A 23,876-nucleotide genomic window follows, 5' to 3' on the forward strand; every position below is an offset into this window, starting at 1 on the left:
CATCTGGAAGATGACGTTGATTCAAATTTCCCACAAATCGCATTAGCGCAACGCTAGTAGCGGCGCCATGACGTTGCACATCAAGTTTGCTATAAATACAGGCTGTACTGTGCGAGAGCGTTAGTTACCTGCGAGATTGGACGGAGTGACTCTGAGTGGGTTAGGAATGCCTTTACGATAATGAAGAGGCCAGTATCAACAGCTCACTGCGGTTGAACGAGGCCGTATAATAGGGCTACATGAAGGTGAATTTTCCTTCCGTGCTATTGCAGAACGACCTGGCAGGAGTGTCTCCACTGTGCAGGTATGCTGGCAACAGTGGTCACGAGAAAGTACGCTTGCACGAAGGCAGGGCTCCGGATGTCACCGTGGCACCACTGAGAGGGAGGAACTCCGTATTTGGCATATAGATGGCGTAGGGCTGTGGTGCAGCGGACTGCGTCTGCAGCAGCAATTTGAGCGGCAGTTGGCACCACAGTGATGAAACAAACTGTTCCAAATCCGTGACTTGAAGGACAGCTCCGAGCCAGACACCCTGCGGCGTGCATTCCACTTACCCTAATCCACCGCTGTATTCGACTTCAGTGTTGTCAAGCGAGAGCTCATTGGAGGATGGAGTGGAGGTCCGTTGTGTTTTCCGATGAAAGCCAGTTCTGCCTTGGTGCCAGTGATGGCCGTGTGTTGTGGGTTAGATGGAGGCCAAGTGAGTGCCTGCATTCCACCTGTCTGCGGCGTTGACACACCGGGAGGTCTGGTCTGAGGAGCAATTTCCTACACCATGAACCTACTACGCTGGCGTAGCAGGGGGAGAGGTGATAATCTCACGTGGCGCGTCCCAGGCGGCTGATAGCGGGGTCCTAACCGGCTTGCCGGTGGACTTGATGGAAATAAAATACCTCTTGGGGACCAAACACACAACCCCCTGTGGGTGGGGGACGCAGACGAAGATTTCACCCACGGTGTCCCCTGCCTGTCGTAAGACGCGACTAAAAGGGGCGACCAGGGGATGATCAAATTAGAACCATGAATCTACTTTTGATTAGTACCACCATGCGCGGAACACCATGGGTCGCTTTTACTTGCGCATAGTATCGCTATGTTGGGTACCAAATAGGTTTGTGATTAGAATCAAACGAGAGCGCGACGACTTTTACAGTACCTATGATTAGTAGCACTATATGAGTGACACCATGGGATGAGGGAACCCATGGTTCTGGCTTGCCTATGATTAGTCGCAATGCTTTAAAATATAATTGTTTCTCTGCCATGAGTAACCATACAAAGACGATAATCATAATTACCACAAAAGATTAAGATCTAATAATTCCACACCGTGAACAAAAAGGTCCACTACTCAACATCTCAGACCCTGAACATGAAAAAATACAGCAAAACTTTGTTATAGCCACATCAGTTTCAGGGACACCTCGTCTAAAGCGTCAGGTACACTGCGGTACCAACATATTCCTCATAAGGAACTAGTTTATCAGCCTTACTTGCTTCTTATGATATACATATATGCATATACCTGGTATATAACATCATTTTAAATCTCGGATTCCTGAAGATGGTTTTCCGTGGTTTCGCATTTTCGCACCAGGAAAATGCTGGGGCTGTACCTTAATTAAGGCCACGGCCGCTTCCTTCCCATTCCTAGGCCTTTCGTGTCCCATCATCGCCATAAGACCTATCTGTGTCGGTGCGACGTAAAGCAAAAAAAAAAAAAAAAAAGTATTCCGTACTGTATAAAATTAAGTGACCTTGAAAATCATTCTGAATCATTATTGATCCATATTGACAAGTAGGCTATTCGACATTTAATGGGATAAGAGTGGGTCCACTTATTCAACACACAGTTATTAATGACAACATAACTCATCCACATCATCATTATCATCCTTTCCCCTCATCCAGCTCCTGCCAGGTTGGGGCATTTATGGCACTTCTCCTCTTCTCTCCTTCCACCATTCCTCCTCCATAATTTTGTCCTAGTCCAGGTTATCAAATTCATCCATCTTGTTCTAGGGCCCCCTCTCACTCTCTTTCCCTCAGACTTTATCTCCATCATCTGTTTTGGTATTCTTTCCTCCTCCATCCTCTACATGTATAAACCATCTTAGTTTACTCCTATCAAATCTCTCAGTTAGGTTGTCCATTCTGATCTTTTTTTTTTTTTAGATCTTCATTTCTCAATGTGGCTTTCCTTGTCTTTCCTATAATACTTCTTAGGTATTTCATTTTGCTAGCTTGAATTCTACTCTCCTCCCTACTTATCATTATCCTGGTCTCAGCCACATAAGTCGATATGTGTGTCTAATATATTTTCTATATTATCTCCTTACACTTCTTTGTTCCAAACAAGGTTTCTTACATTCTGGTAGAATGCACTGCCATTTTGCACTTTCTTGTTAATCTCCATGTCCATTCTTGTATTCTGCATTAATTCATTGCCTAGGTAAACGAACTGTCAACAATTTGCAAGCTGTGACCACCTATTTTCACAGTGCCTTTCCCTTGCTTTTTCCTCTTGATATGACCATGGTCTTGCTTTTTTCTGCACTGATTTTCATATTACACTTTTCAGTGTTCGTGCTCGGTGCATCAAGTTATTTTTAAATTGCTTTGCTGTTTGTTCCCCAGATCACAATATCCTCTGCAAATAGTAATAACCTCATCTTCTTATTCCCATGTGCTTCCTTTGCCTCCTTTACAATTTTGTCCATAACCATTAGAAACAAACAAAAGAAAGTGACAGCACACTCCCTGTTTTAGTCCAGCTTCATTTGCACTTTGCCTGCACCATTCCTACAGTTTGTGTACCCGGTCTCATTTGGATCATGGTTTCCCACACTTTCTCCCTGGAAACATTATCGTATGGCTTGGTTAGATCTATGAATGTCATGACCAGATCCTTTCCATATTTGCAATTCTTTTCCATTAATTGCCTCATGCTGAAAATCTGTAGATCTTCCACTTCTAAATCCTTACTGTTCCTCCTGCAACTCTCCTACCTTTCTTCTCATTCTTCTCTCTACACAATTTCTCATATTCAGCAGTTTATCAAAATCTTCTCTTTATTTCTTCTGGATGTGTTATCAACTTTCCACCTTTCCCTTTCATCAGCTTTGTATAAACTCTTTCTTTCCTATTTCTTTGTATAATTCCATACTACCGGGCGAGTTGGCCGTGCGCGTAGAGGCGCGCGGCTGTGAGCTTGCATCCAGGAGATAGTAGGTTCGAATCCCACTATCGGCAGCCCTGAAGATGGTTTTCCGTGGTTTCCCATTTTCACACCAGGCAAATGCTGGGGCTGTACCGTAATTAAGGCCACGGCCGCTTCCTTCCAACTCCTAGGCCTTTCCCATCCCATCGTTGCCATAAGACCTATCTGTGTCGGTGCGATGTGAAGCCCCTAGCAAAAAAAAAAAAAAAAAAAAAAAAATTTTTTTAATTCCATACTTCATTCTTTTACTGCCAGCTCCATCTGTTTCTGTCTTGTGTGTAAATTCTTCCCAACTAATCTGATAAAACTAGGTATGTTAAAAATTCAGTGGCTATATTCTCATTAAGAAATCAATGGGACTAGTTTCAACCTTAAGTATGAGGTCATCCTCAGCCATTACATTGAACCAGAATTAACATTGTTTTTTAAAAACATGGAAAAGCACAAATCATCTAAAATATGTGATGAAACAAAACACTTTATAAGTTCGTAAATCAATTATGTCAGTAGTAAAGATTTAAAGAATAACACCAATGTCCATCAGTTACTATACAATGTTGATCATTTGTGTGAAGATAATATTTTATGAAGTAAGATGGTGCTTCGTCAGTTTGTATGCGTAGAATATAACCATTCATAATCTTGATTGCAGTAACTTAAGATAAGTTGTATAAGGATGTGATTTTTAACAATCTTACAAATCTTACCCCTCTCACACAGCTTCATGGGTGTCTTTCTGCTGTGGTAATATGCAGCATACCGAGTGCGATATTGAAGCAGAGGCTGGCGGTATGAGTGTAGGCAGTGGGGGGGGTAGGGGAAGGGAAGTGGGAACGGGATGTAGGGGCGGTGAGAGGCTGGTGGGGATATTGGAGTTGGTGTTTGCATTGGACTTGTGTTCATCATGCACTGGAATGATTATGTAATACAATGTTAGGTTTTTCAGAAATTTTGTTAAGGTTGTAATTAGAATTCTGCGTTGTAGGGGTAGCGTGCCTGCCTCTTACCTGGAGGCCCCGGGTTCGATTCCCGGCCAGGTCAGGGATTTTTATCTGGATCGGAGGGCAGGTTCGAGGTCCAAAACCAAGAATAACAGCTGAGATGATTTGTCATGCTGACCACACGACACCTCATAATCTGTAGGCCTGCGGGCTGAGCAACTGTTGCTTGGTAGGCCATGGCCCTTCGGGGCTGTTGCGCTATGGGGTTTGGTTTTGTTTGTAATTAGGATTAGAATATTGTTCAAAATGAATAAGACAATTTTAAGGAATGTTGAGGAGAGTAACTTCATTTGCAACCTTTGGGATGCCCATAGCTTGTCCAATAATTGTAAACCTATGATTGGAATCACACATGTTGACCGGTGGCAGAAAACTGATTATGTTTCTTAGTGTTGACATGCTCTAAATAATGTGTTGTGAAACTTCTGCCTGTCTGTTTTGTCACAGTTATTGTATTTTAGTTTGTAAACTCCAGAGTTGATAAATTTAATACACTGATTAAGTATGTGTTGTAAAGATGGAAGAATTGTTGTCCTTAATTTTGTAAGTTATATTCAAATTATGTTTCCTAAAGAATGTTGGATGCCTTTGCTGGCAGGATGTAGTGTTTACAGTGCACTATGTCTTCTGGTATGGGCTAGAATAAATTTGTTACTTTCATTGACCTGTCTTGGTCTCATCCCTGGCTTTGACAATATGAAAGTGACCGAGGTATGAGCGATTCTAGTAAAACCATTCCTTATGCAGCCAGTCTCTGTTATGAATGGATGAAAATATTGCTCATAGGGTCGGTTGGTGCATGCATTTCAGTGGGCTTGGCAGACTGATATGTAATAGCAACCTCTGGTTCAGTGAGGAAAACAACGGGAAACTACCTCACTCCTCATTTCCCTAGTATGCCTCTTCAGTGACACCTAGGCTATTTATGACAGCTGTTGGTGGAGCTGTAGAGGATCAAACCAGCTTTCGGGCTTTATACCCAACATACAGTACACATACAAAAATGTTGGTAATCTGATACATATATTTTCATTATTAAATGTGAAGTAAGAATACATCTTTTCGGGTACCGTTTCTGTAGTTAAAGTGGAAGAAGATTGATTCTTAATTTTGTTAATTATTTTTTCAATAAACTGTTTTTTATACCCATTATTTCTAGCTATTGCTCAAATGATATTCAATTTTTTTATATATCCTTTTTGGATTGAGGAACAGTAAAGGCTGTGTGAATCATACTATAATAATTAGCTTTCTTATGTGATTGGGTATGTAAGGAATCTTGTTGGATAGTATTAGCAGTTTGTGTAGCTTTTCTGTAAATATTGTTAGATAGATGATTAAGCGTCTAGTAATAGTTAAATGTAAATAATTTGGAGATTGATACAATCTGGTTCACTGGTTGTATTCTATGCCTACAAATTGACTAAATGCCTTATAACTTGATAAAATATTATCTTCACACAAAACAGCAACATTGTATTGTAACTGATGTACATTGATCTTTAAGTCTTTACTGGCAGTATCAAAGATTTACAAACTTTTAAAGTGTTTTTCTTGTTTCATCACATATTTTATATTTTTGTGCTTTTAAGTTTTTGAAAAAAAAAAAAAAAAAAAAAAAGAAAGCCAATTCCGATTCACTGCAATGGCTAAGGTTGACCTCATAATTAAGGCTGAAACTAATCCCATTGATTTTTTTAGTGAGAATATAGCCAATAATTTTTTAATGAAAATATAGTTATATTGTCATTAAGAATTGTGTATTGAATAGGTGGACTCACTTTTACCCCATTAAACATTGCATCATTCTGAACACATCAACAAGAAATTAAGAACTTCAAGAACTTTAAGAAGTTTATTTCGTATGAATCATTCTAAAGTTGATCCTCTCAGTCGTCCTCTAAATTATCAAAGCATGGAACATCTTCCATCTAGCATCGGCGTCGTCTACTGCTCCTGCCGCCTTTGCCAGTGTTGGAAGTTCCTCTATATCCAGGTGTGGCTTCAGATCAACATAGGTTATGTTATGAACACTGCATCTTGTACAACATTTCTGGATTGTTTCTTCTTTTGCTGCATTTCTGGAAGATTTGGTCTAAGATGTGGTGTTGCTGACATTTAACATTTGAGTTAAATCTGATGCACATTCAGAATCATATATTCATGCTACCAGTGATCAGAGGACTTGTCGTATATTGCAATCTGTATGTCTGAATTATCTTCTGATTGAGAGACTGAGTGTCTAACATTGTGTAAGGAGGTAAAAGCAACACTTTCATGTTCGAGGATTGAATTTCAGGGTGACAGCTGTTGAAAAGAAGGATGACGTTCCAATTTTATTTGGTCATTTTTGTGTTGAATTCCTTTAGCCATTGTTCAGATTTGGTGAACATTATCCACGCCTTCTTAGTAGTACACCACTTTACACCCAATAAGTTCTTATGGTCTCCGTGACTTCCCTGTCATGCATCTTTTTTCTTTGCCAGCTTTTCCTTATTTCACTCCTCATGTCTTTCTGTGAAGGACTTGTCGAGAATGGTCCTGTAGAAGAGACCATTCTCACTGACAATGTAAATGTCTTCGAGTTCATTCCCTGCCAAGATTGAAGGCATTCTACCCTTCCATTAATAATCCTCTTTCATTGGAATGTCACTTTCAACACAAACTGTTTGAAATGCTCTGTTGTGTTGTTTTCTGAGACATTGTAATAAAATCTACCACAGTTAATTTTTTCGTATTCTATTGTTCCTGTCCCTGTGTTATTGGTCCACTCATCGCCAATTTTTTTGCACATGTGCACTTAAACCATTTGTAAACAAAATCTTTCAGTTCTCTGTACAGTACTAAACCATTTGTACACGAAATCATGTTTAGCCCCGCGGTGTAGAGTCTACCTGTCACCCAGCGGCCCCGGGTTCGATTCCCGGCCGGGTCAGGGGTTTTTAATTGTAAATGATTAATATCCCTGGCCTGGGGACTGGGTGTTTGTGTCGTCCTTAATGTTCCTTTCCTCATATTCAACACTTTACACTTCTGCAATTGCAATTACATGCAGATTCATAACATATGGTGCCAGTAGGGCCAAAAGATCTTTTGAGGTTGACGCCGCGAACAAATAGCTTTAAAAAAAATCTCGAAATCATTCAACTCTCTGTGCAGTACTTCAACAACACCATCTTCCTTTTTCATTCTGTGGTGTTTTCTTCCTTCAAACTCTTTTAAAACACCTTTACTTTTTAGTACATGATTCATGTGTGTCCTACCACATTTTAAAATTTCTTCAAGTTCCCTTGCAAAAATTCCTGTGTTACTTTCATGAATCGCTTCTCTGCATTCCTCCCTTGACTGATCATGTGTTATGTCTCTGACATTCACTGATTGAATACAGTTTACTACAACTGGGCTCAATCATCAAACTACCAATAAGCATATCAGTAGTACACCCATTCAAACATCATTCCAACTGAAAACATTTTAAAACGAGTTCACATCTTGTTGACTTGTTCAATCTCCCCATCCCATTCATTGTCATATGTAATTTACAACTTTGTACACTGATAGGCTACAGAGAAGAGGGTGAGGAGGAAGGACAATGTTTATTTTCCACAAGAAAAGAGAAACTGCAGTATCATGCTAGTCTGATGGCTAGATGTGGAAAAGACTTCATTTCTGTGTGGCTCTCACAGGGATGTATAACGTACTGTATTGGGAGTGCTTTCGACCACTGTTTTCATTCAGGTCAGTTTGTGAAATGTGTTTGGCTGCTGACCGTGGTGTGAGGTTAGCACTTAAAAGAGGGGATATTGACACCCGTTTTATGGGAAACTTGGCCAGTTCCAGAGATAAATGACCGCTTATTGAGGTAACTGCTAAGTGATGTTGGTTGTTTTAGCAGATTTCACATATGTTGCTGCTCTGTATTTCCCTAACTTGCAGTACACTGTTCGTATTTGAATTTCTTAACTGAGTATCAAAACTATTGTTGCTAATTTTCATCAATCATGTCATCTCCTAGGTATCTTTCAATGCCATGGATGACATTGAGAAGCTGGCTCCCCCTGTTAAGGATGCTAGTGTAGAATGGAGCGTATCATACGAGTCTCGAAGTAGTGCTGTTCTACACGAGGCTAGCTCAGATGAAAGTTCTGATGATGAAGACTGGAATTTATTTCTGTAAGTCACTAGTTCCATACTTATGAAGTTATTGTGTATATTATTTTTGTTTTACACTAATATTCAGAAATTGATTCGGACAGGTCTCACTCCAGTTCTTCTGATGATATTGTATTCGAGAGAGATGGTTCTGCCCTAGCTTCAGATTCTACTGCAGAATCTCATTCTGAGTCACGGGTGTTGATGGACAGAGAAGAGGCTATGAATGATGAAAAGAAGGGTACACCAACATATTCAAAAGAAATTCAATTCATGTACATACAGATGGAGTTTTGTGAGAAGAGTACATTGAGGTATATTTTGGTTTTTATGGTTTTGTGAATAATGAAATGTGGACTGCCTCTAGGTGGTTATAAATTGTGCTAGATTATATATTTGTGCCATATGTTATATTCATATTGAAGATTTTTACAGAATTAATTATAACTTTTATATCCTTATTATTTCATAGTTTTTGGCAATTAAAATATGATGTTTTACAAATATTTTTGTATGCATTATTTAACATGTGTGTCTCTTTCAACAGTGTTTTGTTACTCCAAATTATGCATTAAGAGCATTGATTTATCCATACTAGGTCTTCGAATAAAATTTGAGGAGGAAGCTTGATTTTAGAATACATTTCTTGATGAAGGTATAAGTCAGGGCCTCTCAAACGCCCAAAATCTCATGTGTGCAGACAGCGGCGCAGAGTTCCTGTGCATTGTGCATCAGTCCGGCTCGGCTCGGACCAACGCTTAGTCTCTGGTCCTCTAGTGAAGAAATACCTTTCAGAAAACAATCTACTTCTCAAAGTCTTGCAGGTTATGGACAATGCTCCTGCTCATCCTCTAGGCCTTGAAGCTTTGAGGACGACTTACTGGGGGAATTCAAGTTCGTTAAGGGTAAGTTCCTTTGTCCAAACACTACTCCAGCCTATGGATCAGCAAGCGAAACACAACTCAGACTGTCACGGACGAAGCACAATGAGAGAATGACGCCACTCAGCCAAAACCGCACGTTGCCGGCTATGTTGTACATAGTTCCTGGCTCTACACTCTGAGCATGATAATACAGGACTACAAGATCAGCAAGTAATTTCGAACTTCAAGAAGCTATACACCAAAGCACTATTTCAGCGATGCTTCGAAGTGACCAAAGGAAGAAACCTTACCCTACGTGAGATTGGGAGAAATCATTTCGCCATCATGAACTGCCTGAAGATCATTGATAAAGCCGGGGATGGAGTCACCAAGAGAACTCTCACTTCCGCTTGGAGAAAGTTGTGGCCTGACTGTGTTCCTGGACGTCGAATTTATAAATTAACAAAATAAATTAATAAAAGAATACGGAAATTTAAATTAAAGCAACACTCTTCCTAACAACGTAAGAAGTGCATTAGTGCATGTGATGAAATAAACGTAATACAGTGAAACGTCGGAATGCGAGTAACTTGGTCTACGAGTGTTTTGGAAGATGAGCGAACATTTAGAATAAATTGTAACTTGATAAACGAGTGAGGTTCCGCAATACGAGCATCACATGTGCCATCGTTTTCCCCTCCCCTGTGCCTTTGTTGAACGGATGAACGTCCTTCTTCACAATGAAAACAAACTTGCATCCATTCCCGTTGCTCATTCAAGCGAGAAACATATGGAAATCTCAAAATGCTGTTGTGTAAACTGAAGTACCAGGAACACAAGTGGCAAGTGTGTGGTGATTTCAAAGTGATAGGTATTCTGATACGTTTACAAGGAGGTTACACAAAGCACCCCTGCTTTCTGTGTGAGTGGGACAGTCGAGCAAGGTTACATTACTGGACTCAAAAAGAATGGCCACGTAGACAATGGATTGTAGGGTTGAAAAACATAAAACAAGAAACTCTTGTTCACAAGAGCAAAATACTGTTACCTCTGCTTCATTTCAAACTAGGGCTTATGAAGCAATTCGTTAAGGCCCTAAACAGTGAAGGTGAATGCTTTCAGTAATTGTGTCATCGATGCCTAGGCATCAGTAATTCCCAAATCAAGGAGGGTATTTTCACAGGTCCAGATATCAGAAAACTTCTTTCTGATGCTAATTTTGAAGACTTTATGTGTGCTACAGAGCGAACGGCATGGACAGCATTCCGAAATTTGGTCAAAAACTTTCTTGGAAACACAAAGGATTCAGATTACAAACAAATGGTGGATAGATTACTTGCTTCTTTCCAAGATTTAGGCTGCAAAATGAGCTTGAAAGTACACATGTTACATTCATATCTGGACTATTTCCCTGAGAACCTAGGAATGCTGAGCGAAGAGCAAGGAAAAAGATTCCATCAGGATCTACAGGAAATGGAACGCAGATATCAAGGGAAATGAAACAAAAACATACTGGCAGATTACTGCTGGTTACTAAAGAGAGAAGGTCCAACTACTCCTCACACACGAAAAGCAAGGTGAACGTTTCTTATACTGAGGTAGGACATCATAAAATTGAAACCGTAGACTTACCATTCTCAGTACGTTATGAGGCTTAATGCGTGGTAAATTTTGGTCCATTTGGCTGTGTTTTTCTACAGATCTGTTAACACAATACGCTACTTATCTTTATATTATGTTCGTAAGTATACCAGTATAAGATAGGAGTGTTCAGATGGTTGAAAATAATAAGAAAGAAGAGTTCTTTACATGTGATAATAGTAATCTTGCATGTGCACGTGCTGCATATTTATCAAATTTTCATTTCGAATTTGCACAAAAACCTGATGTGATAGGGAAATACTGACTTCAGTTCTGGAATCAGCATGCCCTAAATATAAAAGATCACTATGTAAACTTCATGCATTGATCAGGCAGTTTGAATTCACAGGTCAGTGTTATCCTACTGTGATCCTTATCTCCTTTTGTGTTTGTCCCATGTTCCTAATAACGTACATGCTGTATTCATCTTATGTTTCTTCCCTTTGTATTTATCCAGCTTTCTCCGTATCCTACACTTGCCCTGTCAAGATTGAATATTTTTCAAGATGGTCCCTAAATAATTGTTGATTATTGATTGAGTTTCAGTAGCTCTTGAGCGAAGCTGAAAAGCAGAACTAAGCTTGTCAGGGCTGAGAAGAAGTCAGTGTAGAAGAACTGGGATTGATGAGGGGAGAACTTATCTATTTGAAGATGGCAATGTATGAAGATGTGGAGATTGTCATTGTCCTTTTGTGTTCTCATGTTTGTCCTTGACTGGTCTTTCTATTGCTCCTTCTTCCCATACTGACTTATCATTGTTTTCACCCTATTTTGTGTTCCTTTTCATGTTCCTATCTCTTTAACACTTTAAAAAGCAGTATGTTCATTGACACAAATGTCCATCATATATCTCCACAAAAAAATATAAATTTAGAAGGTCCTGCAGAAGAACTTGGAGCTGTATAGAGTTTTTTGTCATGTGTGAAACTGGGGTGAAATGTTGTCTTGCCTGTTCATGGCACATTGAATGTACCACTTCATTCTGTAAAGTCATTGTAGCTTCTAATATATCTTGTATTTTTGATATGTTTGTTAATGTTTTCTTGATAAATATGTTCTTTAGCCTGTTTGTACACTAGAAAATAAATTTTCAACTCTGCATTGAACATATTGAAGTAAGTTTCAGCAGTGAGTGTGTGTTTTAAGATTACTGTTGACATTGCTACACAAGCTCCACTAAAATGCTGTCAGTTTTCATTCATCGTTCTTATTTGAGGTATTTAACATGTGCTTGTATATGGACAGGAAGAAGTGGAAGAAGCTTATTAACAGTAGCAGGGAAACTGGAACTGTACAATGATGATGATGAACGTGTGCTTTGAAGTTATTCAGAACTGGACACTATGTGATGAAGCAAATTTTTTCATTTTTATTCCAAAATTTGTATTTAAAAAAATATTTTGTGTGTGTCTTTTGTTGATAATTATATTGATTTTGTCTACCCTGGTGATTCAGTACTAGCACTACATACGGTTTGTTTCACCCTCCTATTCTGAAATAACCCCCTGTGGGTGGGAGACGCAGATGAAGAATACACCCACGGTATCCCATGCCTGCCATAAGAGAGGCGACCAAGGGATGATGGATTTTGAACCATGAGATTACCTGTCATTAGTACCATCACACAAGGAACACCATGGGTCGACTTTACTCGCGATTAGTACCACTATGTGAGGAACATCATGGGCCTATGTTTAGTATTACTGGGGGTGGATCACTATGGGTTTACATTCCCCTTGATTAGTACCACTATATGCGGAATATCATAGGTTTACATTACCCGTGATTCATCATCATCATCATCATCCTAAACCATCTCCAGTTTCCCGGGTGTGGTATATGAGCCTCCTCCATCTCATCCTGTCCTTGTACCATTCTTCCTCCACCAACTTGTCCCAATCATGACCTCTCAGCATTACATCGCTCTCAACTAAATCTATCCATTTCCTTCGTGGCCTTCCCACGGGTCGTCTTCCTTCTACCTTTCTGTCAAATTCCTTCCTTGCAGTTCTGTTTACTGGCATCCTCTTTCATGTGACCAAACCACTTCAGTCTTGATATCTGAATCTTATTTAGGAGAGAATTGTCTATTCCTACTTCTTCTCTAATTTTCTCATTCCTAATCTTGTCTTTCCTGGTTTTCTGGATCATAGTGCGTAGGAATTTCATTTCAGCTGCCGGAAGTTTGGAATTATCTCTATTGGTCAGTGTTGTGGTTTCGAGACTGTATGTAAGAATTGGTGTATAATAGGACTTGTACAATGTCATTTTTGTGTTCATGGGTATTTGCTCATCCCACAGCAGGTGTCTTACCTGGTGGTAGAATTGTGTTGCCTTATTGATTCGATTGTTCACCTCATGTTTTGCTAGGTTGTCATTTGATATAACGCTACCCAAGTATTTGAAAACTGGAACGCTGTCCAGTTGAGCTTCATTTAACATGACTATTGGTTCTGCTCCTTCCCCATACACTTTCATCACCACCGTCTTGGTCTTGCTGATGTTTAAACCATATTTCTTAAACTCCTCATTCCAGCTTTGTATTCTCTCTCCCAATTCATCTTCTGAGTCACTCCAGATCGCAACATCATCTGCAAATGTGAAGGCTTTGATATCTCCATGTTCTTTCCTTTTAATATATTTCATTACTACATCCATTACAATAATAAATAGAAGTGGTGACAATGAGCTGCCCTGCTACACTCCTCTCTTTGTTTCAAACCAGTCCGCCAAACCACATCCTACTTGAATACAGCTTCTGTTCCCACTATACAACATTTTCACTTTGTCTATGAGGCTATCTCGCACTTGAAGTTCTTTCATGCATTGCCAAATTCTTTCCCTTGGTACACTATCGTATGCTTTCTCAATGTCCAAAAATATTAGGAATAAAGGCTTGTTCTTCTCCCAGTATTTTTCCATTAGCAACCTAATTGCAAATATAAGGTCTGTAGTTGACCTTCCTGGTCTGAAACCATACTGCTCTTCTTCCAAAATTGGTTCAACAATATCTCTGATTCTGGTCTCTATTATTTTTTCCAATATTTTCAGGACATGAGACAGAGTGTGATACCACGGTAATTAGTACATTTTCGTCGGCTTCCTTTCTTGAACAGAGGTACAATGATGCCCATCTTCCAGTCCTCAGGAATAGTATTTTCCTCCCATATCTTGTTGAGCAGTCTATAGAGCCATTGGATTCCTGGAACTCCCGCTGCTTTCAGCATATCTGCACTTAGTTCATCTACGCCCACTGCCTTTCCTTTCTTCATGCTCTTGAGCGCATTTTCAACCTCAAGCCATGTAATTGGTGGTTCAGTTGTGGTTCCACGACTTGGCTCTCCTCTATCCGTTGTTATGTTTTCTGTATCTCCATTCAGCAGCTTTTCGAAATAGATCTTGAGTTCTTGTTTAATTTCTCCCTCTTCTTGTGCCAGAGTTCCATCATCACGTTCTATTGCTTTTATGGTCTCTTGATCCCTTCGCTTGTTTTTCACTACTCTGTATAGCAATTTCATATTTCCTCTACTGTCCTCTTCCAGTTTGTCTGCAAACTCATTCCATTTCTTCTCTTTTTCTTCCCTTACAATGTTCTTTACAGCAAGTTTCTTGTTCCTGTATACTCCTTGAAGTCTTTGTATTTCTTGTTCATTTCGTTCTTGTCCCTGTTTTTGTTTCTCCTTGTCCAGTGCCTTCTTTATTTGGTTTCTTTCTTTCACCGCTGTTTTCACTCTATCATTCCACCATGGTGTCTTCTTTTTTCTTTTGATAGAACTTGTAACTCCACATAGGTTTTTAGCTTCTCCTACAAAGGTGTCTTTGAAGGCCTTCCATTCTTCATTAACGCTGGTTACTTCACACTTCGGCAAACTCTGTTGAATCCTTAGTTTGTATTCTTCCTTTATTTGGACTTCTTGCAACTTCCAAGTTTTAATCCTTGGTTTTTTCGTAATAAGTTTCTGCGTTTCATTTGTCTTATGTTTGAAGTCTACTACCAACAATCTGTGGTCACTGTCCATGCTTTCACTAGGGATGACCTTTACATCTGTGATGTACCTGCCACCATCTTTATTTGTGATTACGTAGTCAATCAATGTTCTATACTGGCCATCCCAACTGTACCTTGTTATTCTGTGACTGTCTCTTTTTTTGAAGAATGTATTTTTGATTATAAGATCATTTCTTCTGCACAGATCTAATAGTTGTTCTCCTTCTGGGTTCCTTTGTCCAAATCCATGTCGACCAATGATGTTCTCGTACCCAAGTCTGTCTACCCCAACTTGCGCATTTAGATCTCCAATAATAATAACATTTTCCTCATTAACTGTATCTTCCAGGTCTTGCCGAAATTTCTCTTTGTCTTCCTCACTGCAGCCTGTCTGTGGGGCATACACTTGTATGATGGTGTACTTAGTGTTCTCCAGTTTCATGGACATTTTAATGATTCTATCACTTTTGCAGATAACTTCAGCTGTAGCATCAGTCCTTTCGTTAATTAAGAATCCAACACCATTTTTCGCTACCTTCTCCTGTCCACTCCAGTATAATTTATAACCTCCACGAAGTGTCTTACTTCCAATCCCTTTCCATTTGGTCTCACTTAATCCCAATATTGATATTTTTCTTCTATCCATCATGTCTAGGAGTTCTTCTAACTTTCCAGTTAATGATAGAATGTTCATAGTTCCAATTCGGTATTTGGGTCTCTTTTTTATTTGGGGTTTCCTTTCAGAACATTGTATATCATCAGCCTTACGGTCATCATACTTTTCAATTGTCTGAGAGGACGTGTCAGTCCGGTCTATAATATTCTTTCCGAGGCTCTTTTTCTTATTGAAAGCAACTATACTCAATACTCTCCTGCTGACTTGCTAGGCCTAACGCATAAGAGGATTTTCTTTCAGGGTTTACTCCCTTAGCCTTTGAGGATGCCTTCCTCGTCCTACAAGGCAGTAGGTTCCATCTGTACACCCCAGAAGGATGGGTTGCCTCTTCCGCCATCTCCGCCGTACCGAAGTCCATCTTCTCCGCCGTAGATGCCGTTGAGGTCTTCACCCTTAACCCAGGGCAAGGGCCCTCCATATTTATGACCCCTGGAGAGAGGGTGTCCCAGTATTTTAAAACCCCAAGGAATTGGGCTACCTGTTGGTCCGCGGGTTTGTATTGGTTATTTCAACCAGCCCTACATACTGTAGGGGCCCCCTATCCGCCACCTGGGGACGCGCTCTGTAGGGGTCAGGTTCCCCTGGTTACTTATTGGAAGTTAACCCCACCCACAAGGAGTAAGGTTATTAGTACCACTATTTGAGGAACACCACAGGTCTGGGAGAAGCCTGTGATAAGTACCACTATGTAAGGAACACTGTGAGTCTACATTACTTGTGATTAGTACCACTACATGAGGAACACCATGGTTCTAGTTTACCAGCGGTTAGTACCATTATGAGGGGCCGATGACCTGGATTTTGGACCTCTTTAGACGACAAGCATCATCGATTTAGGATTTTGCTTTGGAAGCAGTCCCTTGTTCAGTTTGTAGACCTACCATTGTTTTAAGTTATTTTATGAGAAAGTGGGGGCATTGCAGGTTGAATCCACTGATTGTTTTAAATTCATAATCATTGATGGATTTTGGAATTATTTTAACTTTCAATATTGTGAGTCAGATCTGCTGATTATTTTAAATTCATATTCAATCATATTCATTCATTCTTCTTCATCATGTTTTGAATTCTGGTCAGTGGATGAATTTTGGAAGTTTAATTGTCATTACATTTCGTCTCATCTCGCATCATCACGGGTTGATGGCCTAGATTTTAGGCCCCTTTAAACAACAAGCATCAACATTCTTCATCATATTTTTAAATATGTTGTCAGTAACTCTAATCTCATTCTTGGTAGGAGCAGGTTATATGCCTCATCATACCTCTCTTGTGTGCCAAGTGGCATATATTTTTTGGAATACCAGTATATTTTAATTTATTTTGGATGATTATGATGATATTGATTTAAAGGGGCATAAAATGTATGTCATGGTTGGCCACCACCTACCTAGGGCTGAAGTTAATGTAGAGAAATCCATATGGGGTCATATCCTTTTCCCTATCAACTTTATTCAACTCACTATTAAGACATTGAATCACTCACAAGACGGGAGTTCTGCACACTCTTTGTTCATGTTTTAAACATGGACTAACTGTTGAGAGACATTGCTGTTACCTAGAATTGCCAATCTATTCTTCACAAAAGCAAGAATATTCTTCTTTTTCTTTTTCTATCGCTTTTCCCACACCTGTGGGGTCGCGGGTGCGAACTGTGTCGCACAGGTGGATCTGGCCCTGTTTTACGGTCGTATGCCCTTCTTGACGCCAACCCTATATAGAGGGATGTAATCACTATTGCATGTTTCTGTGGTAGTTGGTAGTGTAGTGTGTTGTGTGAGTATGAAGAGCAAAGTGTTGGGACAAACACAAACACACAGTCCCCGGGCCAGAAGAATTAATCAGAGGCAATTAATATCCCCGACCCGGCCAGGAATCAAACCCGGGACCCTCTGAACCGAAGACCTCAATGCTGACCATTCAGCATGCATCTGGATGTGCTAGGTGTAAGTGATATTCGGGTAAGGGGAGATAATGAGGAAGATATAGGAGATTCACAAAAGCAAGAATGTAAAAAATGATTTTAAAAAAAAAAATTTTCTTACAAAAAACTTGTTTGTGGGTTACTGTAGTCACGTCCTAGTTCGTGAACCATGGGCAACGGCTGAGTGGCCTAGTGAGTGGTCCTGAGAGTTGGGATACCAGTTGCTATGGAATCGGAGTGGGCATCTCGGACATATTCTGAGCCGTGGCCCTCCTTGTGCTCAGGCGGCTAGGACTATACAATTCACCGGTGGTCCATAACCCGTTAGAGGAGAGATTCTCACTTGGACTATGTGCAAGTAGGGTAGCATCCTGCTTCATGAATTTACCGAGCTCAGAACATTTTAAGCAAGCCTCGGACCTATGGGGGTAATGGAGTCCCCCTCCCATTTGACAGGCGAGGGACTCCTTGGAAACAACTTGGCGAACGAAATGGAATTCGATGGGTAGCTATCAATATAAATGGGGCTTATGGAAGAAAGAAGGTAGAACTGGCTGAGTCAGCAAAGAGGATGCATCTGGATGTGCTAGGAGTACCGTATTTCACGGCATAATCGTCGCACTTTTTATACCAAAATTTTCGAAAAACATTGTAGGGTGCGACCATTATACGATGAATATTTAATACCAGTATTTGTATTACTCAAAAAATGTATTTATAACTAAATTGTATTTGATACAAATTTAAGATGCACGTAATACTCGCGTTTATACATCAAAATAATTAAAATAGTCTAAAACAAAATTCATAATTTTTCGCAACAATTCGGCGAACGTTTTTCCAACCTGAAAATAAAAATGAACGTATTAAGTTAATTTGTCATTAATTTGAGTATTAAAGTTAAAATATTACACTTGCAAAAAATTATCGCTTTGTTGTGAAATGCGGACTTACCGGTACGCAATTTATTCCAAATCTTCGGTGTCGCTATCGCAGGTTTCGCTATCTGATGCGCCGTCCTCGCCTCTGTTAATACCAGTATCAGATTCTTCGTCTCCCTGCCACACTGCGTCATCTTCGGAACCGTCTAGTGCATTCGAAATCCCAGTCCTTTTGAAGCTCTTGGAGACTAGTTCAGGTGGTATAAGATCCCAACTCTTCTTCACCCACGAGCATAACAAGTCCAAGGGTGGACGCCTGATATTTCCGGCGGGCGTCAATTGCTGATCGCCGCTCATCATCCACTCGTTGTAAAATCGACGTAAGTGGTCTTTAAAGGGTTTATTAACACATGCGTCTCGTGGCTGCAAAGCAGATGTTAGGCCACCAGGAATGACTATCTGTCGTGTCTTATTTGTAGTGAGAATTTGCTTCACTTCGTTCACGAGGTGACCTCGGAAACTATCTAAAACAAGCAGAGCTGGTTGTTTTAGTAGTGCACCAGTCTTCTATTCCACACAGTTTTAACCCAGTCCAGCATGAGTTCTACGTCTATCCAACCCTTTGGTTGCACTCGTACATGAATTCCACGGGGAAACTGTATATTCTTAGGCATCGTTTTCCTCTTGAAAATGATGTAAGGCGGCAACTTTCTCCCGTCAGCTGTAATGGCTAGCATTGCCGTGCATCGCAACTTCTCACTACCGCTGGTTTTCATTAATACACTCCGTGATCCTTTTAGCGCAATAGTGCTGTTGCGAGGCATATCAAAAAAGATTGGAGTCTGATCGGCATTACCGATTTGAGAAAGCAAGTACGAAGTTTCCTTGCGCAAACGTATGACAGATCGGTGAAAATTTACAATCTTGTCCGTGTAATCAGCAGGCAACTTTTGGCTTAGTGTTGTTCTCCTTCGCACTGACAGATTGTGTCGTCGCATGAACCCCTTAATCCACCCACGAGTCGCCTTAAACTGAGTTACCGGTATGTTGTGTTTGCGCGCTACCTCCTGTCCCTTAATTTGTAACATTTCATATGATACACTGCAGCCATTGTTACGTATTTCACTGACGTACCTAAACACTTCTTCGTCAATTATAGGAAACTTCCCTGTTTTAGGACCTCTAAATGCGCGTCTAGAAGGGTTTGTGCTTTTTAGCTTGTTTTTTTACTTTCCGCCAGTCACGCACCAACTTTTCACTCACAGAAAATTTTCTTTCTGCAGCTCTGTTCCCGTGCTGTTCAGCGAAGGCAATTACGCTTAGCTTGAAGCCCGCAGAATAGTTTCTATATTTACCCATAATCGCTTATAAATGCTTCACACGTTAATGTTTTGCGATATAAATGACTTTCCGTAATTGTTCACTATTAAAACAAATTATTTCTGCAAACACCCAAAACACAAATTAAAAACAAATTCTCACGCACACATGTCTACAGTAATCACGTAAATCTGAAACAAATAAATGCATCTGTGATCTGCCCATTCCAGAGCAGCCAATACTGTTAGGCAGCAAGGAATCATGCAACAATTTATCAGTTTAGCTCGTTGGTTGCGACACACTACTGCGCTTGCGCAAAGCTCGCAAACCGGAGCTCTAGCTAGCGCGGTGTAGATCTACTGTATAGTTGACTGTATTCCGAGACGTCAGTAACAAACATTCATTTTTTTCAATTTCTTTTAAACATACGGTAATTAGGTTAATATTTCTTCCCAGTTATTGATGATTTTACATTACATTACTGACGAGTTTATAAAATAAAACTTTAATAGCATTGGATAATAATTATCTTGACTGCTTGGATAAAAGTTTTCATCCCATGCCCGGACACTTATGACGTAGTAGTAAGATAAGAGTCTAGCGATGACAACTGAGACATCGTAAATAATTTGGCTGAATAATTCCGTGGAAATCTGCGTTATCGTCTTGGATTTCACTTCGTGCGCAATAACACAGGAGCCGGCCCCATGGTGTAGGGGTAGCGTGCTTGCCTCTTACACGGAGGCCTCGGGTTCAATTCACGGCCGGGTCAGGGAATTTTACCTGTATCTGAGGGCTGGTTCGAGGTCCATTCAACCTACCTAGCCGGTATTTCCTGGCGACGTTGCCGATAAGAGATAACTTACAGCCTTACGTATTTCAAATGGGAACTCATAATATGTAGGTGGTGTATAAATAGTACACTGTCTCGCGACCACGTTGTCAAACTGCCGATAGCCTACCGGTAAGCATAATATGTAGGTGGTGAATAAATAGTACACTGTCTCGCGACCACGTTCTCAAACTGCCGATAGTCTACCGGTAAACCATGCGTCGTACATATACCGGTACTATTTATTTATACGTTGTGCAACATGTCGCAAACGTGACTGTGTTGCCAAATTGCCCATAAACCATACACGTATTTAAATTGCGCATTCATGTGCAACTTACGTTGCAGTTCCATTTACCTTTTAACCAGATTAGTGAACAAAATTTGGACGTGCGACGATTATGTAATTAAAGGTTTAAAGTCCGATTTTTGTATTGAAAATAAAGGATGCGACGATTACGTGGTGGCGACGATTATGCCGTGAAATACGGTAAGTGATATTCGGGTAAGGGGAGATAATGAGGAAGATATAGGAGATTGTAAAGTGTACTTGAAGGGTGTTAGAAAGCGAAGGGCATGGTCTGGGGTAGGGCTCTTTATCAGGAATACCATTGCATGCAACATAGTTTCTGTTAGGCACGTAAATGAGCGAATGATGTGGGTAGATCTGTCTGTTGGAGGAATTAGGACAAGAAATGTGCCCAAGTATTCGCCATGTGAGGGTGCAGATGAGGATGAAGTTGACAAGTTTTATGAAGCATTGAGTGACATCGTGGTCAGGGTCAACAGCAAGGATAGAATAGTACTAATGGGCAATTTCAATGCAAGAGTTGGGAATAGAACTGAAGGATACGAAAGGGTGGTTGGTAAATGTGGAAAAGATATGGAAGCTAATGGGAATGGGAAGCGTTTGCTGGACTTCTGTGCTAGTATGGGTTTAGCTGTTACGAATACATTCTTCAAGCATAAGGCTATTCATCGCTACACATGGGAGGCTAGGGGTACGAGATCCATAATAGACTATATCCTAACAGACTTTGAATTCAGGAAATCTGTTAGGAATGTACGAGTTTTTCGCGGATTTTTTAATGATACAGACCACTATCTGATCTGTAGTGAACTAAGTATCTCTAGGCCTAGGGTAGAGAAAGTGAAATCTGTCTGCAAACGAATAAGGGTAGAAAATCTGCAGGACGAGGAAATTAGACAGAAGTACATGGATATGATTAGTGAGAAGTTTCGAACAGTAGACAGTAAGCAGGTTCCGGATATAGAAAGTGAATGGGTGGCATACAGGGATGCTGTGGTAGAAAAAGCAAGGGAATGCCTAGGAACAACTGTGTGTAAAGATGCGAAAAGGCGAACATCTTGGTGGAATGATGAAGTGAGAGCTGCCTGTAAACGTAAAAAGAAGGCTTATCAGAAATGGCTCCAAACAAGGGCCGAGGCAGACAGGGAGTTGTATGTAGATGAAAGAAACAGAGCGAAACAAGTAGTTGTTGAATCCAAAAAGAAGTCATGGGAAAATTTTGGTAACAACCTGGAAAGGTTAGGTCAAGCAGCAGGGAAACATTTCTGGACAGTAATAAAGAATTTTAGGAAGGGAGGGAAAAAGGAAATGAACAGCGTTTTGAGTAATTCAGGTGAACTCATAATAGATCCCAGGGAATCACTGGAGAGGTGGAGGGAATATTTTGAACATCTTCTCAATGTAAAAGGAAATCATCCTGGTGGTGTTGCAAACAGCCAAGCTCATGGGGAGGAGGAAAATGATGTTGGTGAAATTATGCTTGAGGAAGTGGAAAGGATGGTAAGAAAACTCCATTGTCGTAAGGCAGCAGGAATAGATGAAATTAGACCTGAAATGGTGAAGTATAGTGGGAAGGCAGGGATGAAATGGCTTCATAGAGTAGTAAAATTGGCATGGAGTGTTGGTAAGGTACCTTCAGATTGGACAAAAGCAGTAATTGCACCTATCTATAAGCAAGGAAACAGGAAGGATTGCAACAATTATCGAGGTATGTCATTGATTAGTATACCAGGCAAAGTATTCACTGGCATCTTGGAAGGGAGGGAGGGTGCGATCAGTCGTTGAGAGGAAGTTGGACGAAAACCAGTGTGGTTTCAGACCACAGAGAGTTTGTCAGGATCAGATTTTCAGTACGCGCCAGGTAATTGAAAAATGCTACGAGAGGAATAGGCAGTTGTGTTTATGTTTCGTAGATCTAGAGAAAGCATACGACAAGTTACCGAAGGAAAAGATGTTCACTATACTGGGGGACTATGGAATTAAAGGTAGATTATTAAAATCAATCAAAGGTATTTATGTTGACAATTGGGCTTCAGTGAGAATTGATGGTAGAATGAGTTCTTGGTTCAGGGTACTTACAGGAGTTAGACAAGGCTGTACTCTTTCACCTTTGCTGTTTGTCGTTTACATGGATCATATGCTGAAAGGTATAAAATGGCAGGGAGGGATTCAGTTAGGTGGAAATGTAGTAAGCAGTTTGGCCTATGCTGACGACTTGGTCTTAATGGCAGACTGTGCCGAAAGTCTGCAGTCTAACATCTTGGAACTTGAAAATAGGTGCAATGAGTATGGTATGAAAATTAGCCTCTCGAAGACTAAATTGATGTCAGTAGGTAAGAAATTCAACAGAATTGAATGTCAGATTGGTGATACAAAGCTAGAACAGGTCGATAATTTCAAGTATTTAGGTTGTGTGTTCTCCCAGGATGGTAACAAGTAAGTGAGATTGAATCAATGTGTAGTAAAGCTAATGCAGTGAGCTCGCAGTTACGATCAGCAGTATTCTGTAAGAAGGAAGTCGGCTCTCAGACGAAACTATCTTTACATCGGTCTGATTTCAGACTAACATTGCTTTACGGGAGTGAAAGCTAGGTGGACTCAGGATATCTTATTCATAAGTTAGAAATAACAGACATGAAAGTAGCGAGAATGATTGCTGGTACAAACAGGTGGGAACAATGGCAGGAGGATACTCGGAATGAGGAGATAAAGGCTAATTTAGGAATGAACTCGATGGATGAAGCTGTACACATAAACCGGCTTTGGTGGTGAGGTCATGTGAGGCGAATGGAGGAGGATAGGTTACCTAGGAGAATAATGCACTCTGTTATGGAGGGTAAGAGAAGTAGAGGTAGACCAAGACGACGATGGTTAGACTCGGTTTCTAACGATTTAAAGATAAGAGGAATGGAACTAAATGAAGCCACAACACTAGTTGCAAATCGAGGATTATGGCGACGTTTAGTAAATTCTCAGAGGCTTGCAGACTGAACGCTGAAAGGCATAGCAGTCTCTAATGATAATGTATGTATGTATGTATGTATGTACGTTTGTATGTATGTAAACAG

The 23,876-nt window shown here is 40.3% G+C and overlaps 1 protein-coding gene across 1 annotated transcript in view; it reads left to right on the forward strand.

The window, feature by feature from the left end:
• The window catches only part of Gcn2 (eukaryotic translation initiation factor 2 alpha kinase Gcn2), a 731,408-nt gene that overhangs the window by 403,231 nt on the left and 304,301 nt on the right, over positions 1 to 23,876 (forward strand). The window contains exons 14-15 of the mRNA XM_067140578.2: positions 8,240 to 8,397; positions 8,481 to 8,690. Coding sequence (XP_066996679.1) covers positions 8,240 to 8,397; positions 8,481 to 8,690 — 368 coding nt within the window. The remainder of the gene's footprint in view (positions 1 to 8,239; positions 8,398 to 8,480; positions 8,691 to 23,876) is intronic.

This window comes from Anabrus simplex, chromosome 2 (assembly GCF_040414725.1).
Source record: "Anabrus simplex isolate iqAnaSimp1 chromosome 2, ASM4041472v1, whole genome shotgun sequence".
Lineage (NCBI taxonomy): Eukaryota > Metazoa > Arthropoda > Insecta > Orthoptera > Tettigoniidae > Anabrus > Anabrus simplex.